The following is a 23,870-nucleotide window of genomic DNA, read 5'->3' as shown; positions in this document are numbered from 1 at the left end:
AGAGGTTTTTAGCATTGAACTAAACAGTGTCAACATCGGCAGCAGTAGTATTTAGACCAAATGCACAAGCCCACCTGTCCCTTGCTATTCAAGTTATTATTGCAGGGTGCAGGATCGAGGTATTATTATAGGGTGAAGGTGTTTTGTAGTCAGTTGCTGCTAAGCACGTGTCTTGTTTTCAGGGTGATCTGATCACATTGCACGTGCAGTATCTAAACGCCAAAGACTGACTTAAACCCAATGTACTGAACCGAGTTCTATCTTTCATCAGTTCTGTGAAGAGTTTAAAGAGAGCAGCACGCTCTGTGTCCCATGTGGCTTACAATTAGCCGACAAAGCTCAGCCAGCTGTTGTGAGACACTTTGGGTTGCAAATCCTCGAGCACGTAATCAAGTGAGTCGCACGTAATGCCCCATAAATCACGCAAATTAAACTATTGCATGTTCAAGGAAGCAACGTTGCTAGAAAACACCTTTGTTTTTTGCAGGTTTAGATGGAACGACATGCAACAGGAGGAGAAAGTCCATTTAAAGGAGTGTGCCATGCAGCTTTTATCAAATGTATGTATGAAACCAACATCTTAAGAGTGTGACTGTCTCATACTTTATGTACATCGTCCTAGCATTGTCACAAACGGTTATAACGTTGTAATGATACCAGTTTTGCTCTCATCAGGGCACCCGCTCTATCCTGGAGGAGGAGAGCCACATCAAAGACGTCCTGTCAAGAATCATTGTGGAAATGATAAAGAGAGAATGGCCTCAACACTGGCCAGATATGCTGACAGAGATGGAAGCTCTAACTGGCCAAGGCGTAAGTCATTTTCTCCATTCACCATATGTTTTGAATAGGATTATGTAATACTTCAACATGCAAACATGCGCCGGTTGATTTGTCACACTAATTGTCATGTAGCGTCATTGAGGTGTGGTCACGCCGGTACATGTTGTCATTTATTATTTTAAAACCAACATTTCGTGTGCTTGGTTATTCGAGTAATAGCCGCTGTAAACTTTGTCCCAGTCATAATATTTGTTGCTGTAGCCATTTGCTTTGTAATGGTGAGTGAGTCAAGCCAAAGTGTACGCGCTTGTGTCAACAGGAGGCACAGACGGAGCTGGTGATGTTGATCCTCTTGAGGCTGGCCGAGGATGTCATCACTTTCCAGACGTTGCCACCCCAGCGACGCCGGGACATCCAGCAGACGCTCACCCAAAACATGGACAGCATTTTCAGTTTCATGATGGCAATTCTGCGCATTTATGTCGAGGATCACCGGAAAGCGGTCAGTGGCATTTTACCTCTCAGGCTGCATTCCCATCAAATCCGGCTCTGCGTGGACAACAGTGTCGTGCAGCATGTGAACACAAAATATTTAGCAAGTATCTCTGATAACTTATTTTTTTTTCTTTATTCTTTTTTTTCCCCATGCAGAAGGGTGCGCCAGGGCATGAACTGCAGGTGAGCAAACATCACTGTCTCTCAGAACGCTTGTAGAAATATTATTAAGTAAATTCATATATAAGTGAATTCAATATTAATTTTTCTTTTGTCACAGGCCAGAGCTTACAGCCGTGTCGCCGTGGCCACCCTGAACACCCTGGCGGGCTACATCGACTGGGTGTCTCTTTCCCACATCACGACCAAAAACTGTCAAGTTCTGGAGATGTTGTGTCTGTTGCTAAGTGAACCTGAGCTCCAGCTGGAGGCGGCGGAGTGTTTGCTCATCGCTATCAGCAGGAAGGTGAGTCACTTGGAAAACCATAACTGCTTTTTATCAGCATCACGCTTCATTATCATTACTGTTTGTGTCTTTAGAGAGAGAGAGGGGGCAAGAGACAGGTGACAGGTCAGGTGCCATAGCACTGATGCCACTTAATAACTGGTGTTGTCATCATGTTACATTATCTAATAATTTTATTTTATTTTCTTCAAACCCTCGTCATAATTTTCGAAAAAAAAGTCTCAATTGTGATTGACTGCATTGACTCCAGCTTTTGGGAGATAGACGTTAAAATCCTGATACCTCAAGAGTTTGAGACCATTTAGATCACATGACTGTCTGTGCTTGATGCAGGAAAAAATATTTAATTTATTTTTGTCTGATCTCTTTGACTGGCTAATAATTCTAGTTTTTAATCATCGATAATTAAATGTCTGTCTGCCCGCAGGGTAAACTGGAGGACAGGAAACCCTTCATGTTGCTGTTTGATGATGTGGCCATCGACTACATCCTGTCTGCAGCCCAGTGAGCACAACTGCTTCCCTCAGTTGTCCCTTTTTTATGTATGACATTCGCTCATTGCCCGTGGTGTTGAACGGTTTGCCTACGTCTGCTTTCAGGTCCGCAGATGCGCTGGCAATTTGCAAAAAATCCCCTGAATCACAGTAAGTATTGCTGCTGTTCGGCACGTGAGGAGTTGTTGAGGTGAATTTATTACACATTTTCTGATGCTGTGCCCTTCACCTGCAGGACAGTGGTCATAGAGCGGCGGTACGTCTTCCTGAAGAGGTTGTGCCAAGTCCTGTGCGCTCTAGGAGGGCAGCTCTGTGCCTTAGTGGCAAGTTCCACACATTGCACTTCATTGTTGATTTTTGCACGCGCTATGGCTAAATGTCGCGCTAACCCAGTCTCCAACAATGTCGCATTCCTCACACAGGGTTCTGACGTGGAGGTTGAGGTACCTGCCAACATTGGCAAGTACATGGAGGCACTTTTTGCTTTCACCACTCATGCCAGTCAGGTGACACAACACTCAGATGGATGTTCTCCTAGAAACTCCTTATACACTTTAGCTGATTCTTTTATTTCGCCCTCTGCAGGTTCTAAAGTCGTTCACCCTCAGTACCTGGGGAAGCTTGTTCAGGCACGAGACTCTGTCGAAGGAAGCGGTCGTCCACGACATGGCTGTCAAATATGTCAGAGCGTCCATGGTCAATCTGCTCAAAGTGAGACAGTGATGTTAATGGTATCAATCCTGGATTATGTGACAGTGGGAAGGAATCCAAACTGAGGTTTGTTTGTTTCTTCTTTTTTTTTTCTTCTTTTTTTTTTTTGGCTAGGCTGGATTCCCATCTCGGAACGATAGCCCCAGTTGTGAGTACTCGCGCTTGGACTTCGACAGCGATGAGGACTTCTACCTCTTCTTTAACCGTGAGTGTTGTTGCACGCCAGGCTTTAGATCTGGATCTGTGCTGTCTGTAATCTTAGTTCTTTTCTGTGTTGATGCGTTCCAGCTTTTAGAGCACACCTGGGGGATTTGGTGAGGGCGGCAAGCCGCATTGCTCCAGTGCAGGCTTTCCAGATTGCAGCAGAGTGGCTACAGTATCAATTGACCAGGCCTATTGACACTGGGGATGGCACATGTAAGTGCTTTAAGGTTCTTTTCAACATGTGTCCAACACTTGGATGTGCAGTAGCAGGTAGCATATGGATACCTTGTTAACATTCATCATTTCTCCCTCTGCACCTTGCTAGCCAAGGCAAGTGAGGGTCTTTGCTCCGTGCTGTCCCCGTCAGTTGTCCAATGGGACGCTATGACCGTCCTCATGGAGTGTACAGTCGCATCGATCCTTAAAAGTCTGGAGGACGAGGTAAGAGGAGGAATGCAAAGGAGCAAGAAGTCTGTCTGGGGATGTTTGTTCATGTTTTCCGTCTCTCTCCCCGTTTCTCTGAACTGCAGCAGTTGCCCATAGATCAGAGCATGGAGCTGCTGCAGGCCGTGTTGAGCTACAACACCAAAGACTCGCTCATCTTGTCCTGCGTGCTCACCAACATCTCCACCCTTTTCCCTTTTGCTGTAAAAAGACCGCACTTCCTGCCTCGAATTCTCTATAAAGTAAGCTTAGCCCCAATGGGTCTTGCAGTGTTACTGTTGTTGATAATATGGTGTTGATCAAAGCACATCCTGTGATGCTCAGTATCAATTATTTCATGATTGTAAGTAGATAGACTTTAATTAAAGGGATACTTCAAAGGATAACGAGCATGTTGATTCATCATAATATCAGCACTGTCATGAAATTGGTGCTTTTAATATTATTATTTTTTACCGATACTGCACTGCATCCAACTTACTAAGCCTTTAAAGTGGTTTTGTTTTTTCCTCCCCTTTAGCTTTTTAATGCCATAACATTTGATGTCAGACTTGATAATAAGGTGAGTGATACCAAATTGTAAAATGATGCTGTAGAGAGTACAGGAGAATTAAACTGGTATCCTCACTCCCAGGGACCCCAGCCTCGATCTGTGAAGAACGTCAGGAGGCACGCTTGCAGTTCCCTCATTAAGATTTGCAGGGATCACCCGGAGTGTATCGTGGTAAGTTCTGTAAATCTCATATAATGATGTAGTGATCAGACAGTTATCTACATCTGGCAGTACAGATGTTCAGTATTGATTATTCTTTCTTTTTTTTTTGTTCTTCTTCCGCAGCCTTGCTTCGACATGTTTTACAATCACGTCCAGAAACTAATCACGACGGACACCACGCTCGGCCAAATGGAGAGGTTTTCCCTGGTGGAGGCGCTGTTGCTGATCATTAACCAGTTCAAAGACTACGACAAGCAGAAGGCCTTTCTAGACCAGATGTTGGGTCCTCTTATTACAGACTGGACTTCAGAAGAGATGAGCCAGTCAGTCACTCCTCCTTTTTTTTCTGAATTTTGTAACATCCCTTTAATCTTTTTTTTTTTTTTTTAAAAGAAAAAAAAGAAAAAAGCTCAATCTGATGTTATTTCTTCGTGTGCCAGAGTGGTGAGGGACCCTGCGATGCTTCTGACTTTTGTTGGTGCCGATCAAGTGGTGTCTGACCAGGATAAAACTCCAGAAGCAGCCTGTGTCAACAGAGGAAGGGTACGTTGATTGGTGGAACACTGGGTTTATAGCGAATGAACAAATAGACAGCAAAAGATTAAAATTGGCCACAGCAGTGAATCGTGACAGAAACACAGGAAAACGGAATTAAAAAAAGAATTTCAATTTTCAGGTGCATATAATTTACTGTCTTGCCTTTGTCGTTTTTCTCTAGTTGTCTTTCTGCGTATTGGCCTTCCTGGGTGTGTTTAAGCGGGTGCGCTGCCCTCCAGACTTGGAAGAGGCTAAGTCTGGAGGCTTCGTGGTCGGCTACACTCCCACCGGAGACGCTCTGTACAGAAACCCCTGCACCCCTCACTTCCAGCTCTTCCTGCCCAACCTGCTGGCTCTCATGAGGTAACGTCAGCCTGGTTAAGTGCTAACACCCAGAATAAAATACTCAACATTAACTGGTTTTACAGAAAAGGCTCATATTTTTTCCACTTCTTCAAAGTCAACGTTAAGAATTTCTGTCCTTTTTTCCTCCTAATATTTCTGTTTGATCATCATTGTAAAGGAGCGATATAACATTTTAACCTTCTTGTTTCTTTACTTCTTCTTGTAGGACTCATAACAACTTGTACATGCCAGAGAACATGGCTCGTCTGAGTGTGACTTTCTCCAAAGCTTTGGACTTAATGGACTTGGATAAAAGACTTGTTATTGGTAAAAGGAGCTCCATCCTCATATTTGTCCATCATGCAAAAAAAAATGATTTTAATCCAACTCCGTGTGCAATCTCTCCAGGTTTGTCTCAGCCAGTTTTGGATAACCACGACACTCCTGTGTTACGAAGCAACCTGGAGCGAATGCAGTCATTTTTCAGCAATTTGTATGAGAACTGGTGAGATTTTTTTTTTTTTTTGTTAACAAGCAGTGTTGTTGCAGGTGACGTTTGACCTAACTCTCTTCACCTTTCTCCCCTCCCAAGTCTCCACCTCTTGGGAAACGTAGGTGCGTCTCTTCAGCGGGAGTTCTTCACCTACGAGAGGTTGTCTGAGGAGATCGCCGGCTCTGTGTTTGTGTCGCTCGATCACGTCCCAGACTACAGGCTGCGTCCCATCATTCATATCCTTCCCCGCGCTCTTAATGTTGAAAGCGTTGGCTTCAGGTGCTGTGCAAAATGAACTGCAAGTTCCTTAACGAGCATCACGGGCCTTTGTGAAGAATTTGGTGCTCTCCTGTCCTCCGGAGTACTATGACACTGTGCTCTGCCCCCTGCTGGGCCCTCTTTTCACCTACATGCTGCAGGTCAGGATCTCTGCGCTCGACCTTTTTACCTTGAATATTTTGAATTCACTCACCTAACATATATTCTCAAACATTTCTTTTTGTGTCCTGCTCTTTGATTTTTGCAGAGACTCAACGTCAAGTGGCAGGTCATCAACCAGAGGACATTAGCAAGGTGAGCACTCAAGTTGCTTGAGTGTCGCTGTTGTTTCTTTGTATTTTAGTCAAAGCAAAGACACATTTAAATGTATTGTCCCCATGAAACATTGAGGTCCAGCCTTTCCATCTACTGTGATATTTGAAAGAAGATGGCATTCTGGGCATGGTTTTATTCCTTTACAGCTCACTGTGGCAAATAAACTGAGTGTGATGGACTTACCCTGAACTGTTTTTGTTTGTGGCAGTGGTGAAGAGGAGGAGGTGGTGTATCAGGAGAGTCAGGTGACGGAGGAGCTGGTGGAGGAGCATCTGGTCCGCGTGGTCACCAGGGACGTGCTGGATCTCATCGGTGAGTCCTGTCGCTAACTTCATATGAGCGTGGCAAGCAGATCGTCACAGGTCGAATCGACACAAGGATTTTTTATGTATTTTTTTATTTTTTAAAACATGCAATTTTATGTATTTAGAGTGAGAGTTTGATATTTTAATAGGGCACTAAACCCTTGTGTGGACGTAACCTTTTCTCTTCTGATTTTCTTTCACAGCTGCAAGCTGTGTTTCCCGAAAAATACCTGAACAAGCCGCAAATAAGGAAGAAGTCGATGGTAAAACAAGCGATTAAGAATGCTTAATTGTTGAATGATTAGTTTTGTGTTCACCGCCCCTGATCCCCTTTTTTTTTTCCAAAACAAAATGTGCTCTGACAGAGGAAGACATGATGGAGGCGGTGCAGACGTTCCAGCCTACCCAGTCCCCCACAGAGCTGACCGAGCTGGGAAAATGTCTGTTGAAACACGAGGTCAGCATCATTTGACCACTAGAGGGCAGCAGAGTCACAGTTTTAGCCTTGTGCACTGACTTTGAGTTTCTCTTTGGCCAGAACGTCTGCATGACCCTGCTGGCTCTCTCTTTCACCTCGCTGTCCTGGAAGGACGCCAACTCCTGTCACCGCACCGGCTCCATCATCTGCTGGCCTTTTCTGCTGCAGGTCGCTTTTCTCAGCGCTTGAAATATGTATTATAAGGGACGGTCTGTGTGTTTATCCTTTGGTTTAATATTAAAATGAGGGTTGTCATTTTATAGGATAAGAATGGAAATAGTTCAGAGTAGAAATTGATGCAAATGCTTTCTTTCTTTTTCTCCTTAAAAACAGGTAATTAACCTTTTTTTTTAAGTCTTGTGCATTTGCAGTAAATAAAATTGAGCATCATCCTATTGCCTCTGAGGCCTGCTAATTTGTTTCAAATAGACAGGAAAAGTATTTAATGTTGCCAATAGGTTTTCGACTTAAAAAGCACTGTGCACTCATCACTCTGTTTTTTTCAGGTGGTGCGGGGTAATCTGCTTCCCGAGGCTGTCACGTGGTTCTTTACCAGCGTTCTCAAGGCTCTTCAGGTTCACGGGGAGCATCAGGTCTGCCACAACACCCTCACAAACCTGGCGATGCTCGTCTACGACAACCTGGTGAGGTTAACTTCCGGTGTCGCTTTGATAATTGCTTCCTGTGTCAGTGTTTTGGTCCTATTACTTCTTGTTTTTTCTCTGTTTTACTTTGTATTTATCTGGTCATCAAAAATGCTATTTGTAGCGCGTCGTTAAAACAATTGTGATTTGTGAATGTATGTCTCATGCAAACGAAATCAGATATTTTTCAGTTGTGTAAACATTACTTAACCTTGTCCGCGTGTCGTAGCGTCCTCGGTACGCCGAGCTGAGAGCGGTGATGACCCAGATCCCCAACATCAACGTGGGGACTCTGGACCAGTACGACCGGGCGCTCTCAGACCCCAACTCCCAGAAAGCCGGGGACAAGAGGAAGAAAGACAAGTTCAAGAAACTCATCGCAGGAGCTTTGGGGGTAATGCTTTGTTCAGCCACTAGAGAGCAGTGCTTCATACGGGAAATGCCTGCTGCCGGCTGCTCACTGGGAGAGCGCAGCAGTGCCGATAGCGCCAAGCGGCGGGACCCTGCCTGCTGCGTTGGGGAAAGTGTGCTGCAGCTCAACATGGCCGTTGTCGGGTTAGCTGGCTGTGTTTAACTCCTGTTTCTCCCCCAACTCTGTCTCCCCGCCGACAGACGGCCCTGTGCCAGCAGTTCAGGAAGGAGGTGCACATCCGGAATCTTCCGTCACTCTTCAAAAAGCCAAAGCCGGACAAGGATTTACTGACCAAAGAACAGCTGGGTCTGGAGGCGCTCTTCAGTCCGGACTCCAGGGAATAGCACTCTGGTGAAGCGCGGCGTCCCTTTTGGACTTCACACTTGAAGACAAGCCGGGTCTTCACCTTCCACCCATCCTGCAGCAGCGGGGACGGTGCGGTGCTACATAACGTAACCGGCGACACTGCTGTCCGCCCGTCTTTCATCTTAGCCCTCGCAGCACACTGACAGTGAGGAGAAACATGTTGTTATCACACAGTAGCTCTCTCTCTCTCTCTTTTTAAAAACCTCTCTCTTCCCTCATGGGTGCACTAAATGAAAAACACAAGCTAAGTTTTTTTTTTGTTTTGTTTATCTTTGAAAAATGAAGAAAGCGTAGAGTAAATAGTGGTATTTTTGTCTCATTGTTTGTCAGAGGAGACTGAACAACAACGTTTGCTATGTAAACAACTTGAAACACAAGGCAAACTCGGCAAACTGGGACTGGTTCTGTCATTTAATCCCACCTTCAGGACAGTACTGCGCACTTTCACGGTGTCTGTGTAGATGTTTAGAATTTAAGCTGAGGGGTTTCTCTCTCTCTCTCGCTTTTTTTTTTTTTTTTTTCCCAGTAGTTGGTGTTGAAACTGCGGTATAATGTTCCAACAAGCAGAGCTGAGTGCAGCCAACAGTCACAGAAAGATAGTTGGTGAAAAGTAGAACATAAGCTTGAGCACTCAGTAAGGGGTTTATTATTATTTTATTTTTTTTAATGATCAGAGTGTTGTCTGACCATTGTGCTTATTAGTCCCTGGTCAAGCAGATAAAAGTTAAAACAAAGACAAGTTCTCTTTAGGTCAGACATGAGTCATTTCTGATATTGATGTGCTGTTGTTTGCTCAGGTGCCAAGTTCTCAACAACTAACAGATACTTTATAGGTAAATAGCAGAGGGGAAAAATGCAGCTGCATTTGCGTTTTATGAAGAGTTATAAGAGTTTTAAATATGAATCGATTTAAGCTGTTTACGAGAGAGTCCCTAGTAAGGAACCAAGTATTTTCTTTTTTTTATTACTGTTTTATTTAGCATATGCCGAGCTGTAAAGCCGGCAGTTGTGCCAAAAGGTTGAGGCTCTCTGTATTTGACAATTTGGACTTGATGATTTTTTGAAAAAGCAACCTTTAGAACATTATCTGTAGTGAATGCCACAATTAACGTAGCGTAACTCAAGTCTTGACTGTTTTGTAGCTGCTCCGTTGCCGTTTCCTTGTGCTTTTTTGTTTGTGTTGTATTGTTACTCCTTGCCTTGAAAAAGACGAACCAGCACTACATTCCTTATGCGCTGAGGGGATTGATAAAAAAAAATAAAATAAAATTCACAGAGCGGTCAAGGTGCAACTTATGTATTTTTTTTTATTACATTTAATTCAGACTACAAAGGAAATGTTTCAGCTCAGGAGGAGCTTCCTTTTGAAAATTCGAAAAGAGATGTTTTCTGCTTAATTTTCTTTTTGTTTAGTTTTTTTAACGTTTTACTGGAACATGTCAGGATACTTGCCCAGGAATTTGAACATTTATGAAACTTAATTCCTTTAATAAATGTATCATCCTGTCTTGCCTGTGGTTATTCTTTGTTCACTTGTGGCATTTCTGTAAATAAATTGACACTAAAATGTTGTGTACAAATGGGAAAAGACCTTCAAATAGTGCAGCGTGTTTATATTGTGTTTTTAAAATAAATTAGGTAAAAAAAACAATTATGGCTGCTGTAATTTTTTATAAAAACAAAAATACAATTAAAATTCAAGTGAGTCTCTTTGTACAATGTAAATTTCACTGAAACACATGTCACATCTAAAAGAGAAGCGATAATGTAAGCTTTTTGCTAAATAGTAAAATCTTACAGGGGCAATGTAAATCGTACAGGGAATCAACTTTATTTAAAAAGCAGCCGTTTCAGAATTTTGTCCTTCCTTGATTTTATCACTATATTATTTTGTTAATTTTCAAATCCTAGAATTAGCATAATGTTGAACTGATGTCAAAAGTGTATACTTTGCTTTGTGATTTTACTCCTTACATTAAATCTACTGTATGGTAGGGTCCAAGTATTGCAGCCTGTTTTTTATTTATTTATTTTTTTAATCTACACTGGTCTTTTGGTATCATTTAACTCTTTAACAGCAAAAAAAAAAATCATATTTTTCTGTGGTTACAGACAATTAAGTTCTTTATATTTATTTTCGTCTAGACAAAAATGAATATAGATATATTTTTGAATTTGGATTTTCCATTTGATCCAAGTCTGTGTCCATTCATAATACCCATTAAGAACATAACCATGCAGGCTACTAACGTTTGTTTTATATAATCTCTCAGACTTTATTTGACAAATGCACCGCTTTTGTCTCAATCTTCAAGTTATACACTTTATACTTATTTATGCATATTATCTAAAGAGTAAGCTAAATGAAAACTATAGACAGCTTTGAGAAAAGAAAAAAATCAATTCACACTCCGTTCTAAAGGGGGCAGTAAAGCGCTATTCGCTATTTGCCAACGTTCACTGAAGAGTCAAGTAGGACCCGCAATTGGAGCAGAAGAAGACCAACTCGCCACCGCTCGTTCATGACTCCCGACTGTCTTTTTTTGATTTGTCAAGTTGTGTTGACAGAAAATATTTTTAGATTAATTGGTAATGGCTTGTCCGAAATGCTTTGTACCTTTATATGCGTATCGTCACGCAAGAAGACTTGCGGGGGGGAAAACACCGGTAACTACGTCACTTGTTTGTTAGCATGAGGTCCATGCTAAAGCCCAACAGCGTCGTAGTAAAGGACGAGGTTAAGCACGGTACTGCAACGTTTTTGTTTTTCCACGTGAATTTCTATTATAATTAAGTAAACTCTAATGAAAAGTTTAGATGCATTTTCAACAAGTCTAGTTTGTGGCTGATGAAGATAGAATAAGATAATTGTGTACAAATATATTTTAAAATGTACTTTTTTATTCTGTGTAATCAATTCATTATTATTATTATTATTATTATTATTATTATTATTATTATTATTATTATTATTATTATACACTTTATATATGTACACGTTTGAAATAAATATTTGCTTGTTTATGAAATCAGTTGTATCAAAGATTTGCTGCTCTGTCGGCATTAACTCACATTTGTAATTGTGTGGTGTGGTCTGCAGTAAATGGTTGAATGCAAAACTGATCTGATGCCTGCATTAATCTTTTATGGTTATATTTAGAGAGAAGTTAGCCACTGCTGTAAATTACAAGTTGACCCTGAGTTGTTGATCCCTGAAAATGGTATGACCTTTTTGCCAACAGATAAAGATATTATGTCAGGCAAGGTACAACGCAATTTTTATTTTGTGGAGGTGAAATGTTGAATTATTTTTCGTCCAAAAATGAACCTAAACCTGTTTCTTGGTCTGTTGGACGTAACTGAAGGGACTTGAATATTTGCTACCTGTTTCAATTAGATCAAATACATTTTCTAAACAAATGAGTCATGAATGTTGTTTTTTTCTGAAGGCTCTTCAAAGATTCCTTCTTTCCTGGCTTGTTTTGTCAAGTACAAAACAAACCTCTGCCTGCACCCACCTTCAGTATGTTGTCTGCCACCCACACTGCACTGCATCTTAGCATTACTGATAAAAATAAATGCTCCAGAGAGCAGAGTAATTGTGTTTTGCCCTCGTAATTTTCTTTTGTACACGCTGTTTTTGTAAAATATCTCACATTTCTGAATTTGAGTCCTACAACAAAAACCTATCTATTCTGAATGTTCCTTTGTAGTGTGCCTGCTCGTCCTTTTTAATGCCATCAGGCTTCTCACTGAATTACGCCTTACTGTGAAATATATAGATTGCTGTAAATTTGCAAATTTAAGCTAAAGACTCTCAGAAGCAGGACTCTGCATAACCCAGTGCTTATTACATTATTATGCTTTTGCTGCATATAAAAACAGAACTTTCCTAGCCATAATTACATTACGTATCAGTGGCAATTTGGCTAATGAATGCCATTTTTAAGTAATGAAATATACAAAAGCTTTTGAAAGAATTGACTCATTTGTTTTACAGTTACTGTGATTATTAGAAAATGTTAAATACACTCGAGATTAGACACGTACATGTCTTTATCAACAGTGGATGCCACTGCAGGCAAAGATATGACAGTACGAGCTAGAATTTCAAGTCTCAGTTTGTGGATAGTCTTTCAGGAAAGCTTTTGTTTATGTATTGGGAATTGCTTATGCTTATTTTCTTGCTCCAATTCACTCTAAATTTAAGAAGTAAAATCCTCACATTTAGATTTTTTAATGAACCATGAAATTATAGTTCTATGTGAACTCTGTGCACATTTTGTGTCAGTCTAACAGTGTTTTCTTAATCCATTAGCATTTCACTCGTGCCGATAACTCATTACACGTTTTTTTTTTTTTTTTTTTTTTAAATGTGTGGATTGTTCCTTTGAGAATACAGCCAGACAAAGATTACGAACATCAAATTATCGACTGGCATTTCTGTAATTCCTTGTATTTTATTCCAAGTACTGTGTAGTTTCTTTCCAGTTAATTATTAGCTCGCAAATTAGAAGCTGCATAGTTTTCTGCTGGTCTTGGTTCGGCTCCAGAAACAAACAAACAAACTAACTAGCAGATTAGCAGCAGGTGTGTGTCATTAACAAATCCACACAGTCGGAACCTCCGTAGTGACCCAGCGACACTCCTCGTCTGCTAGCTAAAAAAACAACTTTGTTTACTACGTTCGTCTTCGTCTACGTTTCGCTACTTCACCGCCGAACTGTTCGCTCAGCGACCGGTGGCGGCAGCAATATAGGCGACTGAAAACTACACCTCTGCTAAAGTTCAGGTAAGAGCCTCGTTTCATGATGTCGGTGCGAATGTCATATTTACTTTTACCGGAAATGTATTCTTTGACATGGCAGGCGAGGGACATACCTACTCAAACCCACGTGGCTGCTCTTCTAAAGCAATGTTTATCATCATTAGTGGGCAGTGGCGGAGCAAGAATCTTTTCCTTGGGTTGGCCACAGGGTGAGATCATAACTGTCAGGGGTGGCAATAAGTAGACACCTGGAATGACTGTTTTTAGCATTCCAATTGTTACTGTAGTTTTCATATTCATTGAATGTTTTCAGTGTGGTGTGACCTGTCGCCATTTCTATGAATTAGAAGACGGCAAATCTTCACCAATGTTGATTTTAATGATAAACTTATGCGGATAAGTTTATCATTAAAATTTTCATTTTTCCTACTGTCGTAGGGTTCAGGGTTGGTGTTACTTCGAATTTTTTCTTCGAGGGTCTTTTTTTTCCACCAAGAGCAAAATCCAGGGCTATCAAGTCAGAAATACATTATACACATTAAATACACACACACACACACACACACACACATCTATATATGTGTGTGTGTAAAGAAAGGATATTGTACATTAATCAACAAAGATATGACTTAAAATGCTGTGTGTGGAAGTGTAAGGCCTTTTGTCACCACTGGCCTTCGTTTATCGGCCATCGCTGTTATTGCTAAATTCAGAAACCGTGCGTGGACATATAGATCTGTGCACTCGTTTAATATATCTTTTACTTCACCTAAAAAACATGTGCGTTTGTTCACTCATAATTGCCCGCACCAGCCCTGACTATGAAGGAGGGAGGCGCTAGCGAAAAACCGTTTTGCGCCAAGGGGGCGTTGCAGTTGTGTGCAAATCTCAAATTTCAAAACCCGCTGCTTATTAATTTTGCCCGCACCCTTGCGCTGACAAACTAAATGATTTCATTGGCTCCCGCGCATGCCACTTGTCCTGACACCGGGTTGAATAAGTTCAGTGACCTGCACTCGCTCTTGCATTGTCGGGGAGAAAAATGGCATAATTATTCCAGTGAGTGACTGGGGGCAGCTTTACTGTGCCTCATCTCTCAGTGTGTGTCCTGGCAGCTGTAAGGCTCTGGTTGCGTGTCAAGCCTGGTCAGACACATGGCTGCTAAACGGAGACGAGGTTACACCTCTCTCTCTCTCGCACCACAATCTGCAAAGGGCTCTGTATGGAGGATTACAGGAATTTTCAGATTACTGCCCAGCAAGACTGGACTGTCTGCCGCACTGACCCCCTTTTTTTTAATGCAGGGGAAAACAGACCGTGCATTGATCATATGCACACATGCATGTGCGTAAACATATTTACATTTCTTAGAAGCGTAGGAAGAACAATTTTCAGGAGCTATAGGAGCTTTTCCCTTGTAATCATATGCACAAACCAATTCCCATTATAAATGAATAAAATAGGTATAGTATCAATGTAGGGTGAAATGTGTCAACAAAATTACATATTGCTAAATGGCATAAGGACAAAAAAGGCTGCATCTGTTTGGATTTGATTACAGTAAACAACATCACAGCTAAGCAGCGCAGCACGCACACACGCACACGTTAACAGACACACACGCCCTCTCACCCTTCCCATAATGGCTCTAATCATGGATGTCTTAATCAAACTGAGCAAAACATAAAGAATTGGCTGGCTGGCACAGTGGATTAGGGAAGCAGGGGTTGGAATGTGGGGGAAGGGGTTGCGGTGGGGGTGGCGTGGGGTGGGGCTGTGTGTGTGTGTGTGTGTGTGTGTGTGTGTGTGTGTGTGTGTGTGTGTGTGTGTGTGTGTGTGAGGTGGGTGGGGGCACTCCTTAACGTAGGATGACTAACATGGAGGCTCGGGTGCCAGGGGTGTATGCCCTGTCCATCTGCCATGCCGCTCACCCACCCACTCCGTGGCACACTAACAGGTGCGTGCGCGTGGATACACGTGGGTTGATGGGGTCTTCTTTTTTTTTTTTTTTCCTCCCTTAGCCTATACACACACACACACACACACATACACAGACAGACACATGCACACACATACACACATGCACTTAAATTCTGCACCCCACACTGCTGGCCCTGCCCCTGTCCTCACTTAGCCTGGGCAGCAGATGGTGAGGGGTAAGGCTTGTAGCCCCCCCCTTACACACACACACACACACACACACACACACACACACCACATTCCCCTCCCAACTCCAAGCCACCAGCCCCTTTTTTAATTTTTTTTTTATTTTTACCCCCGCGAACAACACCCCACCCCTCTTTGTGCTGCTGAAGAGTCTGAGTGTTGAAAGGCGAGCCCTAGCCTCCACCCCCCTCCCCCGCCCCCTCCTGCTCCTAAAATCCTTGGCCGGCTGCCATTGGCGGGACTCAGTCAGGTGTCCTAAAGCTTCGGTTAGGGGAGGAAACGCTGGTTAATCTGCCCATCGCGTGCCACCGGCCATGGCCTGGCCTCTTTGTGTCTGGCACCCCTCTGATCGCTCCCTCCACCCCTTCATCTGTCTTTTCCCCCTTCTCGTCCAACCCAGTTTCTCTTCCCCAAGACGGTATCATCCTCCCTTCAAGATCATCCCTTCTTTTTCTCGGGATGTGCGACTGGGACAGTCCTCACGGCAACCAATTCGGTCGTTGGGAATATTTCCCCGAATCACTGGCAACTGTTTTGGCCAGTTTATCATCAGTGTGATTCACTATTGTCTGTTTGTGCTGACTCATCAAAGGCTCCCAGTGGGACTGCAAATGCATCTAACGTCGCTACTGATTATGGCATGTTTTTTCGTCAAAACAACTGGCTTCCTGACTCAGCTAACTCCTTTTGTGACTTGGAAGCGTACATAACAAATATTTAATCATATACACTTTGAACCATGCAAACATGGAGTTTTGTCAAATACATTAATCGCATTGTTGATGAAGCTTTTATTCAGATATGTAAAGCTACAGTTGAATTAAAAGTCCCATTATTTACCCATATTTCAGTCATTTGTTTTTCTCTACAGACTACCATACAACAGCATAACAATTACCTATTATAAAAAATCTCCAACAGCATCTCTAGACTTCAGGTTACAGCCTCCAACTGAAGTTGATGCTCAGCTGTCCGTTCAACGTTTGGAAGGAGACAAAAACAAGTGGACCGCTAGTCAGTCTCGGAGGGCGGAACAATCCTCTGGCTTGGGGATGTTGTTACTAGGCTGGACGAGAGGCAGGCCAGTACCAGAGACAGCCCTTTGTGACATCACAATGTAACAATGTCACAAACTGTGGGGTGTATTGATAGGCTAGAAACAACTTTATTGTTAGAACAAGGGTTGAGAGTATTTGAAGTAATATGGGACGTTAAAATAAAGATTTCAACCTACTGGTTGGCCATGAGGCTGAAGCAAATCCACAATGTCAAACCAGTTTGTTTTTTGCTTTATTTATTTATTTTTTAGAGACTGCATTATGACATTGACCTGCACACTTCCCATTTCACAAAAAGGGCAACATCAGCCTGCTCTGACAGAGATGCTGCGCTTGCCCTGATTAGGATGAACAATACTTGAATTCAACTTGGAGGAGGTGGATATGGTTTTGCTTGCATAACCAGGAGAGGGTCATTACCATTTGGCCCCCGCTGACCCTCTTTTTGATTGACCCTGGGCCAGGTCACTGCTTCACAGCACAAGGCAGGAGCAGAAGGTCAGAGTTCAGAGTATCCTCAGCTGTGCTGTCATGGAAACGGCGGCGTTTGTCCCTCTGACGGTCAGTTCCAATCTGACATCAGCGGTGCTAAAAATAAAAAGAGCCCCCTTTTCTTATGTTATGTCATTGCGTTGTTGTTATTATTTCTCGCAGCAGCACTGCTTTGGTTTTTCGAATGTGAACGCAAACAAGGCTGGTCTTTAAAATTGAAGATATTGTGTTAGGAGTGACATAGAAGAGTCGCTCGCTATCGCTCCCCTCCGTATGTGACTTCTGATTAGCCGGAAGCGATGTATAGTTTTAAACTGCTGATTATATTTTTCTCATCCTCTGTTTGTCTTTTCCGCTGCTACGGTTTGAAACGTGCACGTTTAGGGCTTCAGTCTCCTGCACGGTGCGCCGCGGAGCATTGATCTTCTTCCTTCAGCCCTGTCGTGACCGACGCTCCAGAATCCGCCATTGTGGTCAAAACACACAAAACACGCACACACACATCCGTGGTTTGTTGTTGTGTTTTTTTTTCTCTTCTTCTTCCACTTCCTGTTTGTGACGGTCGCGACGGCTCCCCTTCCTGTCGGTGCCGCAGCGAGAGGGGCGAAATCAATACTTTCAATGTAATGCATGGCCAATAGAATAAGGGAATGATTAATGTGGGCATTGCTACATCTTAAATCAGATGTGTTCGGCGGCTGAAGGAGAGGACGGTAACGGGGCGGAGGTGGGGTTTAAAAAAAAAAAAGTGTGTCCCGCTCTTTTCCTCTCCTCGCTCCCCCTATTTTTTCATCCCTCAGCCGCGCTCTCCGGCTGTCCCGCCTTAATCTCAACGCTGTGGCGTTTACGGGAACCCAACACTCATGGGGAGGACACGCACGCGCACGCACACGCACGCACTCGGCAGGAGTTTAGCAGGTTATAGACCACCAGCCACAAACAGCATATGTCCCCTCCCCTGTCCAGATTACTGTGAGCGTGTTGCTCGCCGTTTGCCGTACAGTGGGAGAGGAAGGCGACGGCGGAGGGCAAGGGGTAGCAGGAAGGAGGGAGGGAGGGAGTCTGAGATAAAAGGTAGTGGGCGGAGGTGGGGTTGGGGTTGGGGTGGTGGCGGCGGCAAGGGAAGGGAGAGGGCGGAGTGGGGGGGTGGGGGGGGTGGCACAGCCCCTAGCAGACAAACTGAAATTCAAGTGGAAGCACGAGGCAGCGGCGAGAAGAGAGAAGGAGAGCAAGTCTTGGAAAGATGGAAGTGTGGAGGCGGGAAAAGCGCGAGCAAGAGAAACCAGGACATAACAGCCGTAGAAAAGTGTGCGTGCGTGCGTACGTGCCTGTGTGTGTGTGTGTGCGTGTGCGTGTGTGTGTGTTTGCTTTATTGCAGTGGCCCCACCTACCCCTCCATCCTGTTAAGGAGGCACAGTCCAAAGGAGGAGGAGGAGAAGGAGGGGGTGGAAGAGGATGAGGAGGAGGGGTAGGATCCCCTCCCTCAGCCTCAGACACACACACACACGCACACATTCTCTCTCTCTCTCACTCCCTCGCTCTCCCCGGCTCTCTCCAGCTCCCTCTCTCTCTCTCCCTCTCTCTCTCTCTCTCTCTCCCTCCCTCGCCTCATACATACACACTCTGCTCCGTGAGGAAGCAGTCGCTGAGGAGCTCTGGATAGACCGTGCAGGGTTCTGCAGGTGTCCCACCCTTCTCCCATCACATGGACGCATCACAAGGTGCCGTTTCGAATTTTCATCTCTTTTCCTATCTTCTCCAATCCTCCCACGCCTCATTATTTTGGTCGCTCTTCTGTGTTTTTACTCCATCTTTTCCTCCTCCTCCTCCTCTCTCTGTCCCTCTCCCTCATTCCGTCCTGCGTGTCTGGCGTGTCTTTGCGCGATACAGCGTGTGGGCTTGCACAGATGTTTACGAGGCGTGCAGCCTGCCAACTTTGGCAGAGTGGACTCTTCCTGCCACATGCGCCTCGGCTCTGTGCATTTCTCATCTTGCGAGACCTCGCGTTTTTAAAAGTGTGTTCATGATCCCGGTTTGTGGCTTTTCGGGTGCTTGTTGCATTATTTAGCGAGGCTTTTTTCATCAGTTTTTTTGGGTGCTCCACCATGAGGGTGGAGTGGGACAAAGCGCATTATGTATGCCCTGTGTACGCCCTCTGTATGCGTATTCATGATGTTTGGGGGCTCTCAGTCAAATAAAGTCAAGCGTAAAGCTGCGGCGAGCATATTTACCGGAAAAAGAAGCAGGAGCACTGCAGCTTTTTAAACCCGCGTGTCGGTGGTGATGGGCGTGAGAGGTCCGAGATGGACCAGTTCGACTTTAACTGGGCGGTTTACACTTGACTCAGCGTGCGTAACCCAGTTTTAATGAAACGGGCGCGGGCTAAGGCCACGCTGCGCATCTTCTGCCATTTCCCCTCCCCCGACAGCAAAGTTGTGAATCAATACAAAAAAACTTTATGAGTGTGCGAAACCGACCTACTTGCTTTAAGTGAGAAAAATGATTGTGGTGGAGGCGAAAATGCCCAGTAATCGTGTGTGTGTGTGTGTGTGTGTGTGTGTGTGTGTGTGTGTGTGTGTGTGTGTGTGTGTGTGTGTGTGTGTGTGTGTGTGTGTGTGTGTGTGTGTGTGTCCAATACACGCCTCTCTACTCCTACATTAGATGGAGGTGTGACTGAAGCTTCACTATTCTGCTGTGATTAACATGAAGATTTATTTGGCTTGAAGCTTAAAAAAAAAACACTTATCATTTCACTTGAGACGAGCAAACAAATTAAAATTTTGTAGCTAAATTATTAATAGGAGTTACACTCCAGGACACTACAACAACATGTGATTTTAACTGTATTTTTTATCACTGTAAAAGTCTTTTGCTTTCTTTATGATCCCGTCCCCACCTCCACCACCACCACAAACCAAATTGCTGACATTTATCCCTCAAACCTGACAAATAACCTTCAGATCCACCGGGCAAATCTGTTCCTTCCACCACACCCCCCTCCTTCCTCATCCCTTTCTTCTGCTCATCCTTTCGGTTAAAGCGGCACTCTCCCCCTCCCCTCCCTCCCCATTATTTTAGGCTTGTATCGACCTGTTAATAGTATTATCCTGCGAGCGTGTGGCAGGACCGGGGTCACATCCCTCTGAGGGTTTGGATGGTCAGCCCCCTCCGGCCACGCTCTGGTCCGAGAGCGGCCAATCGGACCTGAGCCATGGTCATTCTTCAATCTAGCCCCTTTCACGGCGGAGGTCACGCGAGTCAAAGGGTAATAAGTTTAACCCCTCGAGGGGCTGGGAGTCAAAGGTCAGGCAAAACGGCCGGAGGGGAGAGGGCTTGTATCATCAATCAGCGGCGCTCCTGCTTATTCCCCGTGCATATCGATGACACTTGCTCGTTGCTGCCAATCTCATTTGCATGGCCTTCCACGCACAAAGGACAGCCGGCCTAATCACACGCGGGGCCAAACGGCCAAACTGTGGTGTGACGCGACTGTGGGACGCGGCCAGGTCAGTTTCCAGCTGTGCGGTGCCGCTCGCGTGGCTCAATATTTTAATTGCGATTGTTTCTTAAAAAGCCACGGTGTCAGACGGCGGGACCAGTTGCCTTGAAAAATCCACGGAAAACGGACGTGCGTGGGGGGTACCTTTTCCTCTTTCCGGTTTGTAATAATTTTTATCAATCCTCTTGGCGGAAATAAACGTGTCCGAATTGACGAATGCTAAACCACTAATGGATCAGTTTAACCAGCGTGGGCCTTTACAGCTTTTGCAGACTACGGCGTGGTGCCACGGCGTGTCGCGTCTTGGCCGCTGAAAAACGACGCTTGGTGAATGTATCGATCATTCGCGGGTCGGGGGAAGAAATAAGAAAATGGCTTTAATCTAAGAAGAATCAGGAGATTTAGTAGAAAGGGGGGTGTGGCCCTTTTTTCTTCCAAGCACCATTTTTTTTTCTCCCCCTCCCAGGGTTTCCTTCTCGGCGCGTGCAGCTCAGATGGTAGAACATCTTCTGCGTATTCTGCTGCAGACGAGCACATGGGTCCTGCCTCCCCCCCCCGCCCCCCCCACTCTCCCCAACACACACTCACCTCTTGTTGTAAATCTGAAATGGTGCTGCGCTGATGTTTCAGCATCTCCCAGTGGTCCCGCTCTCTCTCCCTGGCTGATGTTAGCGATGTGTCAGCATTAAGCTCGGGCCGGCGCGGCCAGGCCCGGCCACTCAGTCAGCTCGCCCGCCCACCCACCCACCGCCGCCGCTGTGAAGCTGCTGAGGCTGAGGTGGCCACCGGCCCAGCCTGGACTACAGCCAGGCCAGACATGTCTTGGCACCAGACAACAGAGACGTGACAGGATCAAAGATCTGAGGGTGGTGGTGGTGGTGGGCCGGGGGCGGGGGGGTCCTCTTGTCGCATGCACCGTTGTGATCCATATTATCGGCAGACTCCAAAGTCGCGTTGCATGCTGTTCACGTATTTTTTTTTATTAAATTTTATTTTTCCCCGTTCTGTTCTTCATCTCTTTGGCTCAACAGTGAAGGAGGGAACAGCAGAGATGGGAGACGTGCGACAGGAGATCCCAGGTCGGGGCCGCCGCCGCCGCCGCCGCCGCTCCCTTTGTCAGCGGAGCCACCCAAGCCAGGCCCCGGTGTGTATTCATGTATTCATTCAGGGGAGGCGCCTCGTGCACGTCGCAGCGAAACGCGGCCGGGCTGCATGTGCGTCAGGCAGAGCGGAGCCGACTGCAGGATTTGTGCATGCCATTAAACGGGCGAATAAGAGAGAGTGAGATGTACACACTGCTCAGTCAGCTCCTGCGCAGACAGAGACCATCAATCACAAACGGTGGGGTGGGTTTTTTTTTCTCTCCACCACCCCGCTCCCTCCCCAACCGGACACTCGAGTCTCGGCTCCGAGCTGGAATCACACCAGACACACGACGTAGTCGCGCGGTGCCACGTCGATTTGAACTTTCGGACTCATGCGCAGAGGCCTCCTTACACTGCCTGATTATTATTCTTTTCTCTGTTAAATTTTTTTATTTGGGAGTTTTCGAATCAATGTCTTGAGTGTCTAGCCGCCTGAAACAAACGGGTTCAAAATAATCCGAAAAAAAAAAAATGAGTGAGTGTGCGGCTCCTTTGTGTGGTCGCAGCCGTCCTCCTCCTGGGCGCCGCTGTCGGTGCAGCGTGTCACTGTTGGCACTGCCGGGGCTGCAGCACAGCTTCATTAGCAACGCGGCGATCCTTCCACACGCCAGCTTGACACCTTGTTACCCAGCATGCACTCATTGCGAGCTGCCGATGAACTCCATATGCACCTCACTGAAACCGCATAGGACCTGTTGGTTCCGCCGTCCCAACAACTCCACTGGGCCTATTCTCCCTTTTTGCTTTATATTCAATCATATTCTCCTCCACCTACATTGCTTTTCAACATTTTTTTTCTTTTTTTTTTCAGCACAAAATGAGCCGTGACTCTATGGTATGGGCACCGGCCAGCTGTATTTGACAGATGAGTGCACAGACCTTGAGTTTTTGGATAAGGCGCAGGCGGAAAGGGGCCGAGAGTGGCGCGCGTTTTGCAACACGCGGCGCCGCGTCGGAGAGCCCGTGTGATAAGCAGCAGGTGGACGTGTTATTGCCGCGATAAGGCCGCTTGATCGATCGCCTGGCCAAGGTCTCGTCTCCCCGGCAAAGTTTGATCAGCTGAAAGGTTCACTTCATATTTATCTCTTCCCGAGCCGCCAGAGCGGCCAATTAAAGCTCGCCGTCAACGTGCACCGAGCGTTTTCTTTTTTCTTTTTTTTCAAGCTGTCCTTGAATTACTCTTTATACTTTGAGTCATGAAATTGCCCTGTTTCATTAAGTAACTGTTTGGGGTTAAAATGTACAAAGGAGATATGGATAGCAGCAAAACAACATCTTTTCTCCTTAAAGGCCCAGAGTCAAGGTTTTAAGTAGCATTGAATGCGAACAAAACATTTTCATAAGCGATTTATTGTCCAATTTCCTTCTTAATCTCACATTTTTGTTACACCAGACGCTCAGACGATGGGCTAAAATCATGAAACCCCAAATGGAACCAAGTTTTGGTCCACAGCAGCAAACGTGCCGGCGCAAATGGACCCGCTCTCTGCGTATATATAAGAAGCCGTTACTAGCAAATGAAAAAAACAACTTTGATTAACTGCACAACAACAACAACAACAACAACAGCGTTCTCTATTTCATTTTCATGCCAATAACATCGCACGAGGCCTTTATGTGAAAGTAAAGAAAAGTGCTTTCTGACGGGCTCTGACTGAACTGATGGGGCGGTCTGGCTTGTTAAAAAAAAAAAAAAAAAAAAATTCTTTGTAAAGGTCACATATTACTGTTGCACTGCGATGTGGCCAATAAACCAGCCAATAAGTGACCCTGTGAACCGTGCACCAATTAGAATGTTTCGTCAAGGGTTTAATCCTCAGGATAATTAAAACCAAAAAAAAAATCTGTTCCGACAGCAACACGCAGCCGCTTGTAACGTGTGGACGAGGCGTTTTCTCCACATCGGGAACTTTGTATCCCTGCGCTCTGATTGTGCGGCTCCACGGCGGATGGACGCAAGTGCACCATTAGCAGATTCTTCATTAGAGGAATGTCTTTTTTTTTCTTTTTTTTTTTACGAGCACGTCTCTCCTTAAATGGAATCTTTAGGGGTCGGACTTGCTTGCTGCAGTGACGGCGCAGTTTCACCTCTGAACTGATTGCATTGGAGGAAGCCACAGCCACATCGTAAACCGCGTCGAAGAGCAAAAGGGCCGGCATCTAAAATGGAGACGTGTTGAGTTATACGCCCGTGCGCACCCCCCCCACCCCCCATCATCCGTCCCCCCTCCCTTCTGCTGCCATTGAGCTTTGCAA

At 45.0% G+C, this 23,870-nt stretch overlaps 1 protein-coding gene across 1 annotated transcript in view; it reads left to right on the top strand.

Moving 5' to 3' along the window:
- The window catches only part of xpo5 (exportin 5), a 10,665-nt gene extending 669 nt beyond the window's left edge, over positions 1-9,996 (top strand). The window contains exons 2-32 of the mRNA XM_076018468.1: positions 272-393; positions 488-560; positions 676-813; positions 1,103-1,285; positions 1,435-1,461; positions 1,559-1,744; positions 2,172-2,248; positions 2,344-2,388; positions 2,474-2,744; positions 2,824-2,949; positions 3,064-3,154; positions 3,238-3,366; positions 3,479-3,594; positions 3,684-3,839; positions 4,118-4,159; positions 4,232-4,321; positions 4,436-4,635; positions 4,753-4,855; positions 5,031-5,212; positions 5,421-5,521; positions 5,603-5,699; positions 5,787-5,923; positions 6,009-6,106; positions 6,214-6,260; positions 6,490-6,593; positions 6,790-6,849; positions 6,952-7,043; positions 7,125-7,232; positions 7,571-7,708; positions 7,938-8,102; positions 8,321-9,996. Of these exons, the coding sequence (XP_075874583.1) occupies positions 272-393; positions 488-560; positions 676-813; positions 1,103-1,285; positions 1,435-1,461; positions 1,559-1,744; positions 2,172-2,248; positions 2,344-2,388; positions 2,474-2,744; positions 2,824-2,949; positions 3,064-3,154; positions 3,238-3,366; positions 3,479-3,594; positions 3,684-3,839; positions 4,118-4,159; positions 4,232-4,321; positions 4,436-4,635; positions 4,753-4,855; positions 5,031-5,212; positions 5,421-5,521; positions 5,603-5,699; positions 5,787-5,923; positions 6,009-6,106; positions 6,214-6,260; positions 6,490-6,593; positions 6,790-6,849; positions 6,952-7,043; positions 7,125-7,232; positions 7,571-7,708; positions 7,938-8,102; positions 8,321-8,464 (3,648 nt within the window). The 3' untranslated portion in view covers positions 8,465-9,996. The remainder of the gene's footprint in view (positions 1-271; positions 394-487; positions 561-675; positions 814-1,102; positions 1,286-1,434; positions 1,462-1,558; positions 1,745-2,171; positions 2,249-2,343; positions 2,389-2,473; positions 2,745-2,823; positions 2,950-3,063; positions 3,155-3,237; positions 3,367-3,478; positions 3,595-3,683; positions 3,840-4,117; positions 4,160-4,231; positions 4,322-4,435; positions 4,636-4,752; positions 4,856-5,030; positions 5,213-5,420; positions 5,522-5,602; positions 5,700-5,786; positions 5,924-6,008; positions 6,107-6,213; positions 6,261-6,489; positions 6,594-6,789; positions 6,850-6,951; positions 7,044-7,124; positions 7,233-7,570; positions 7,709-7,937; positions 8,103-8,320) is intronic.
- Positions 9,997-23,870: the final 13,874 nt, after the last annotated feature.

The sequence above is a fragment of the Nelusetta ayraudi genome, unplaced genomic scaffold (genome assembly GCF_046127955.1).
Source record: "Nelusetta ayraudi isolate G7.1 ecotype Tasmania unplaced genomic scaffold, CSIRO-AGI_Nayr_v1 ptg000008l, whole genome shotgun sequence".
Lineage (NCBI taxonomy): Eukaryota > Metazoa > Chordata > Actinopteri > Tetraodontiformes > Monacanthidae > Nelusetta > Nelusetta ayraudi.
The sequence above is the reverse complement of the archived record's forward strand: the minus strand, read 5'-3'. Positions and strand labels throughout refer to the sequence as shown.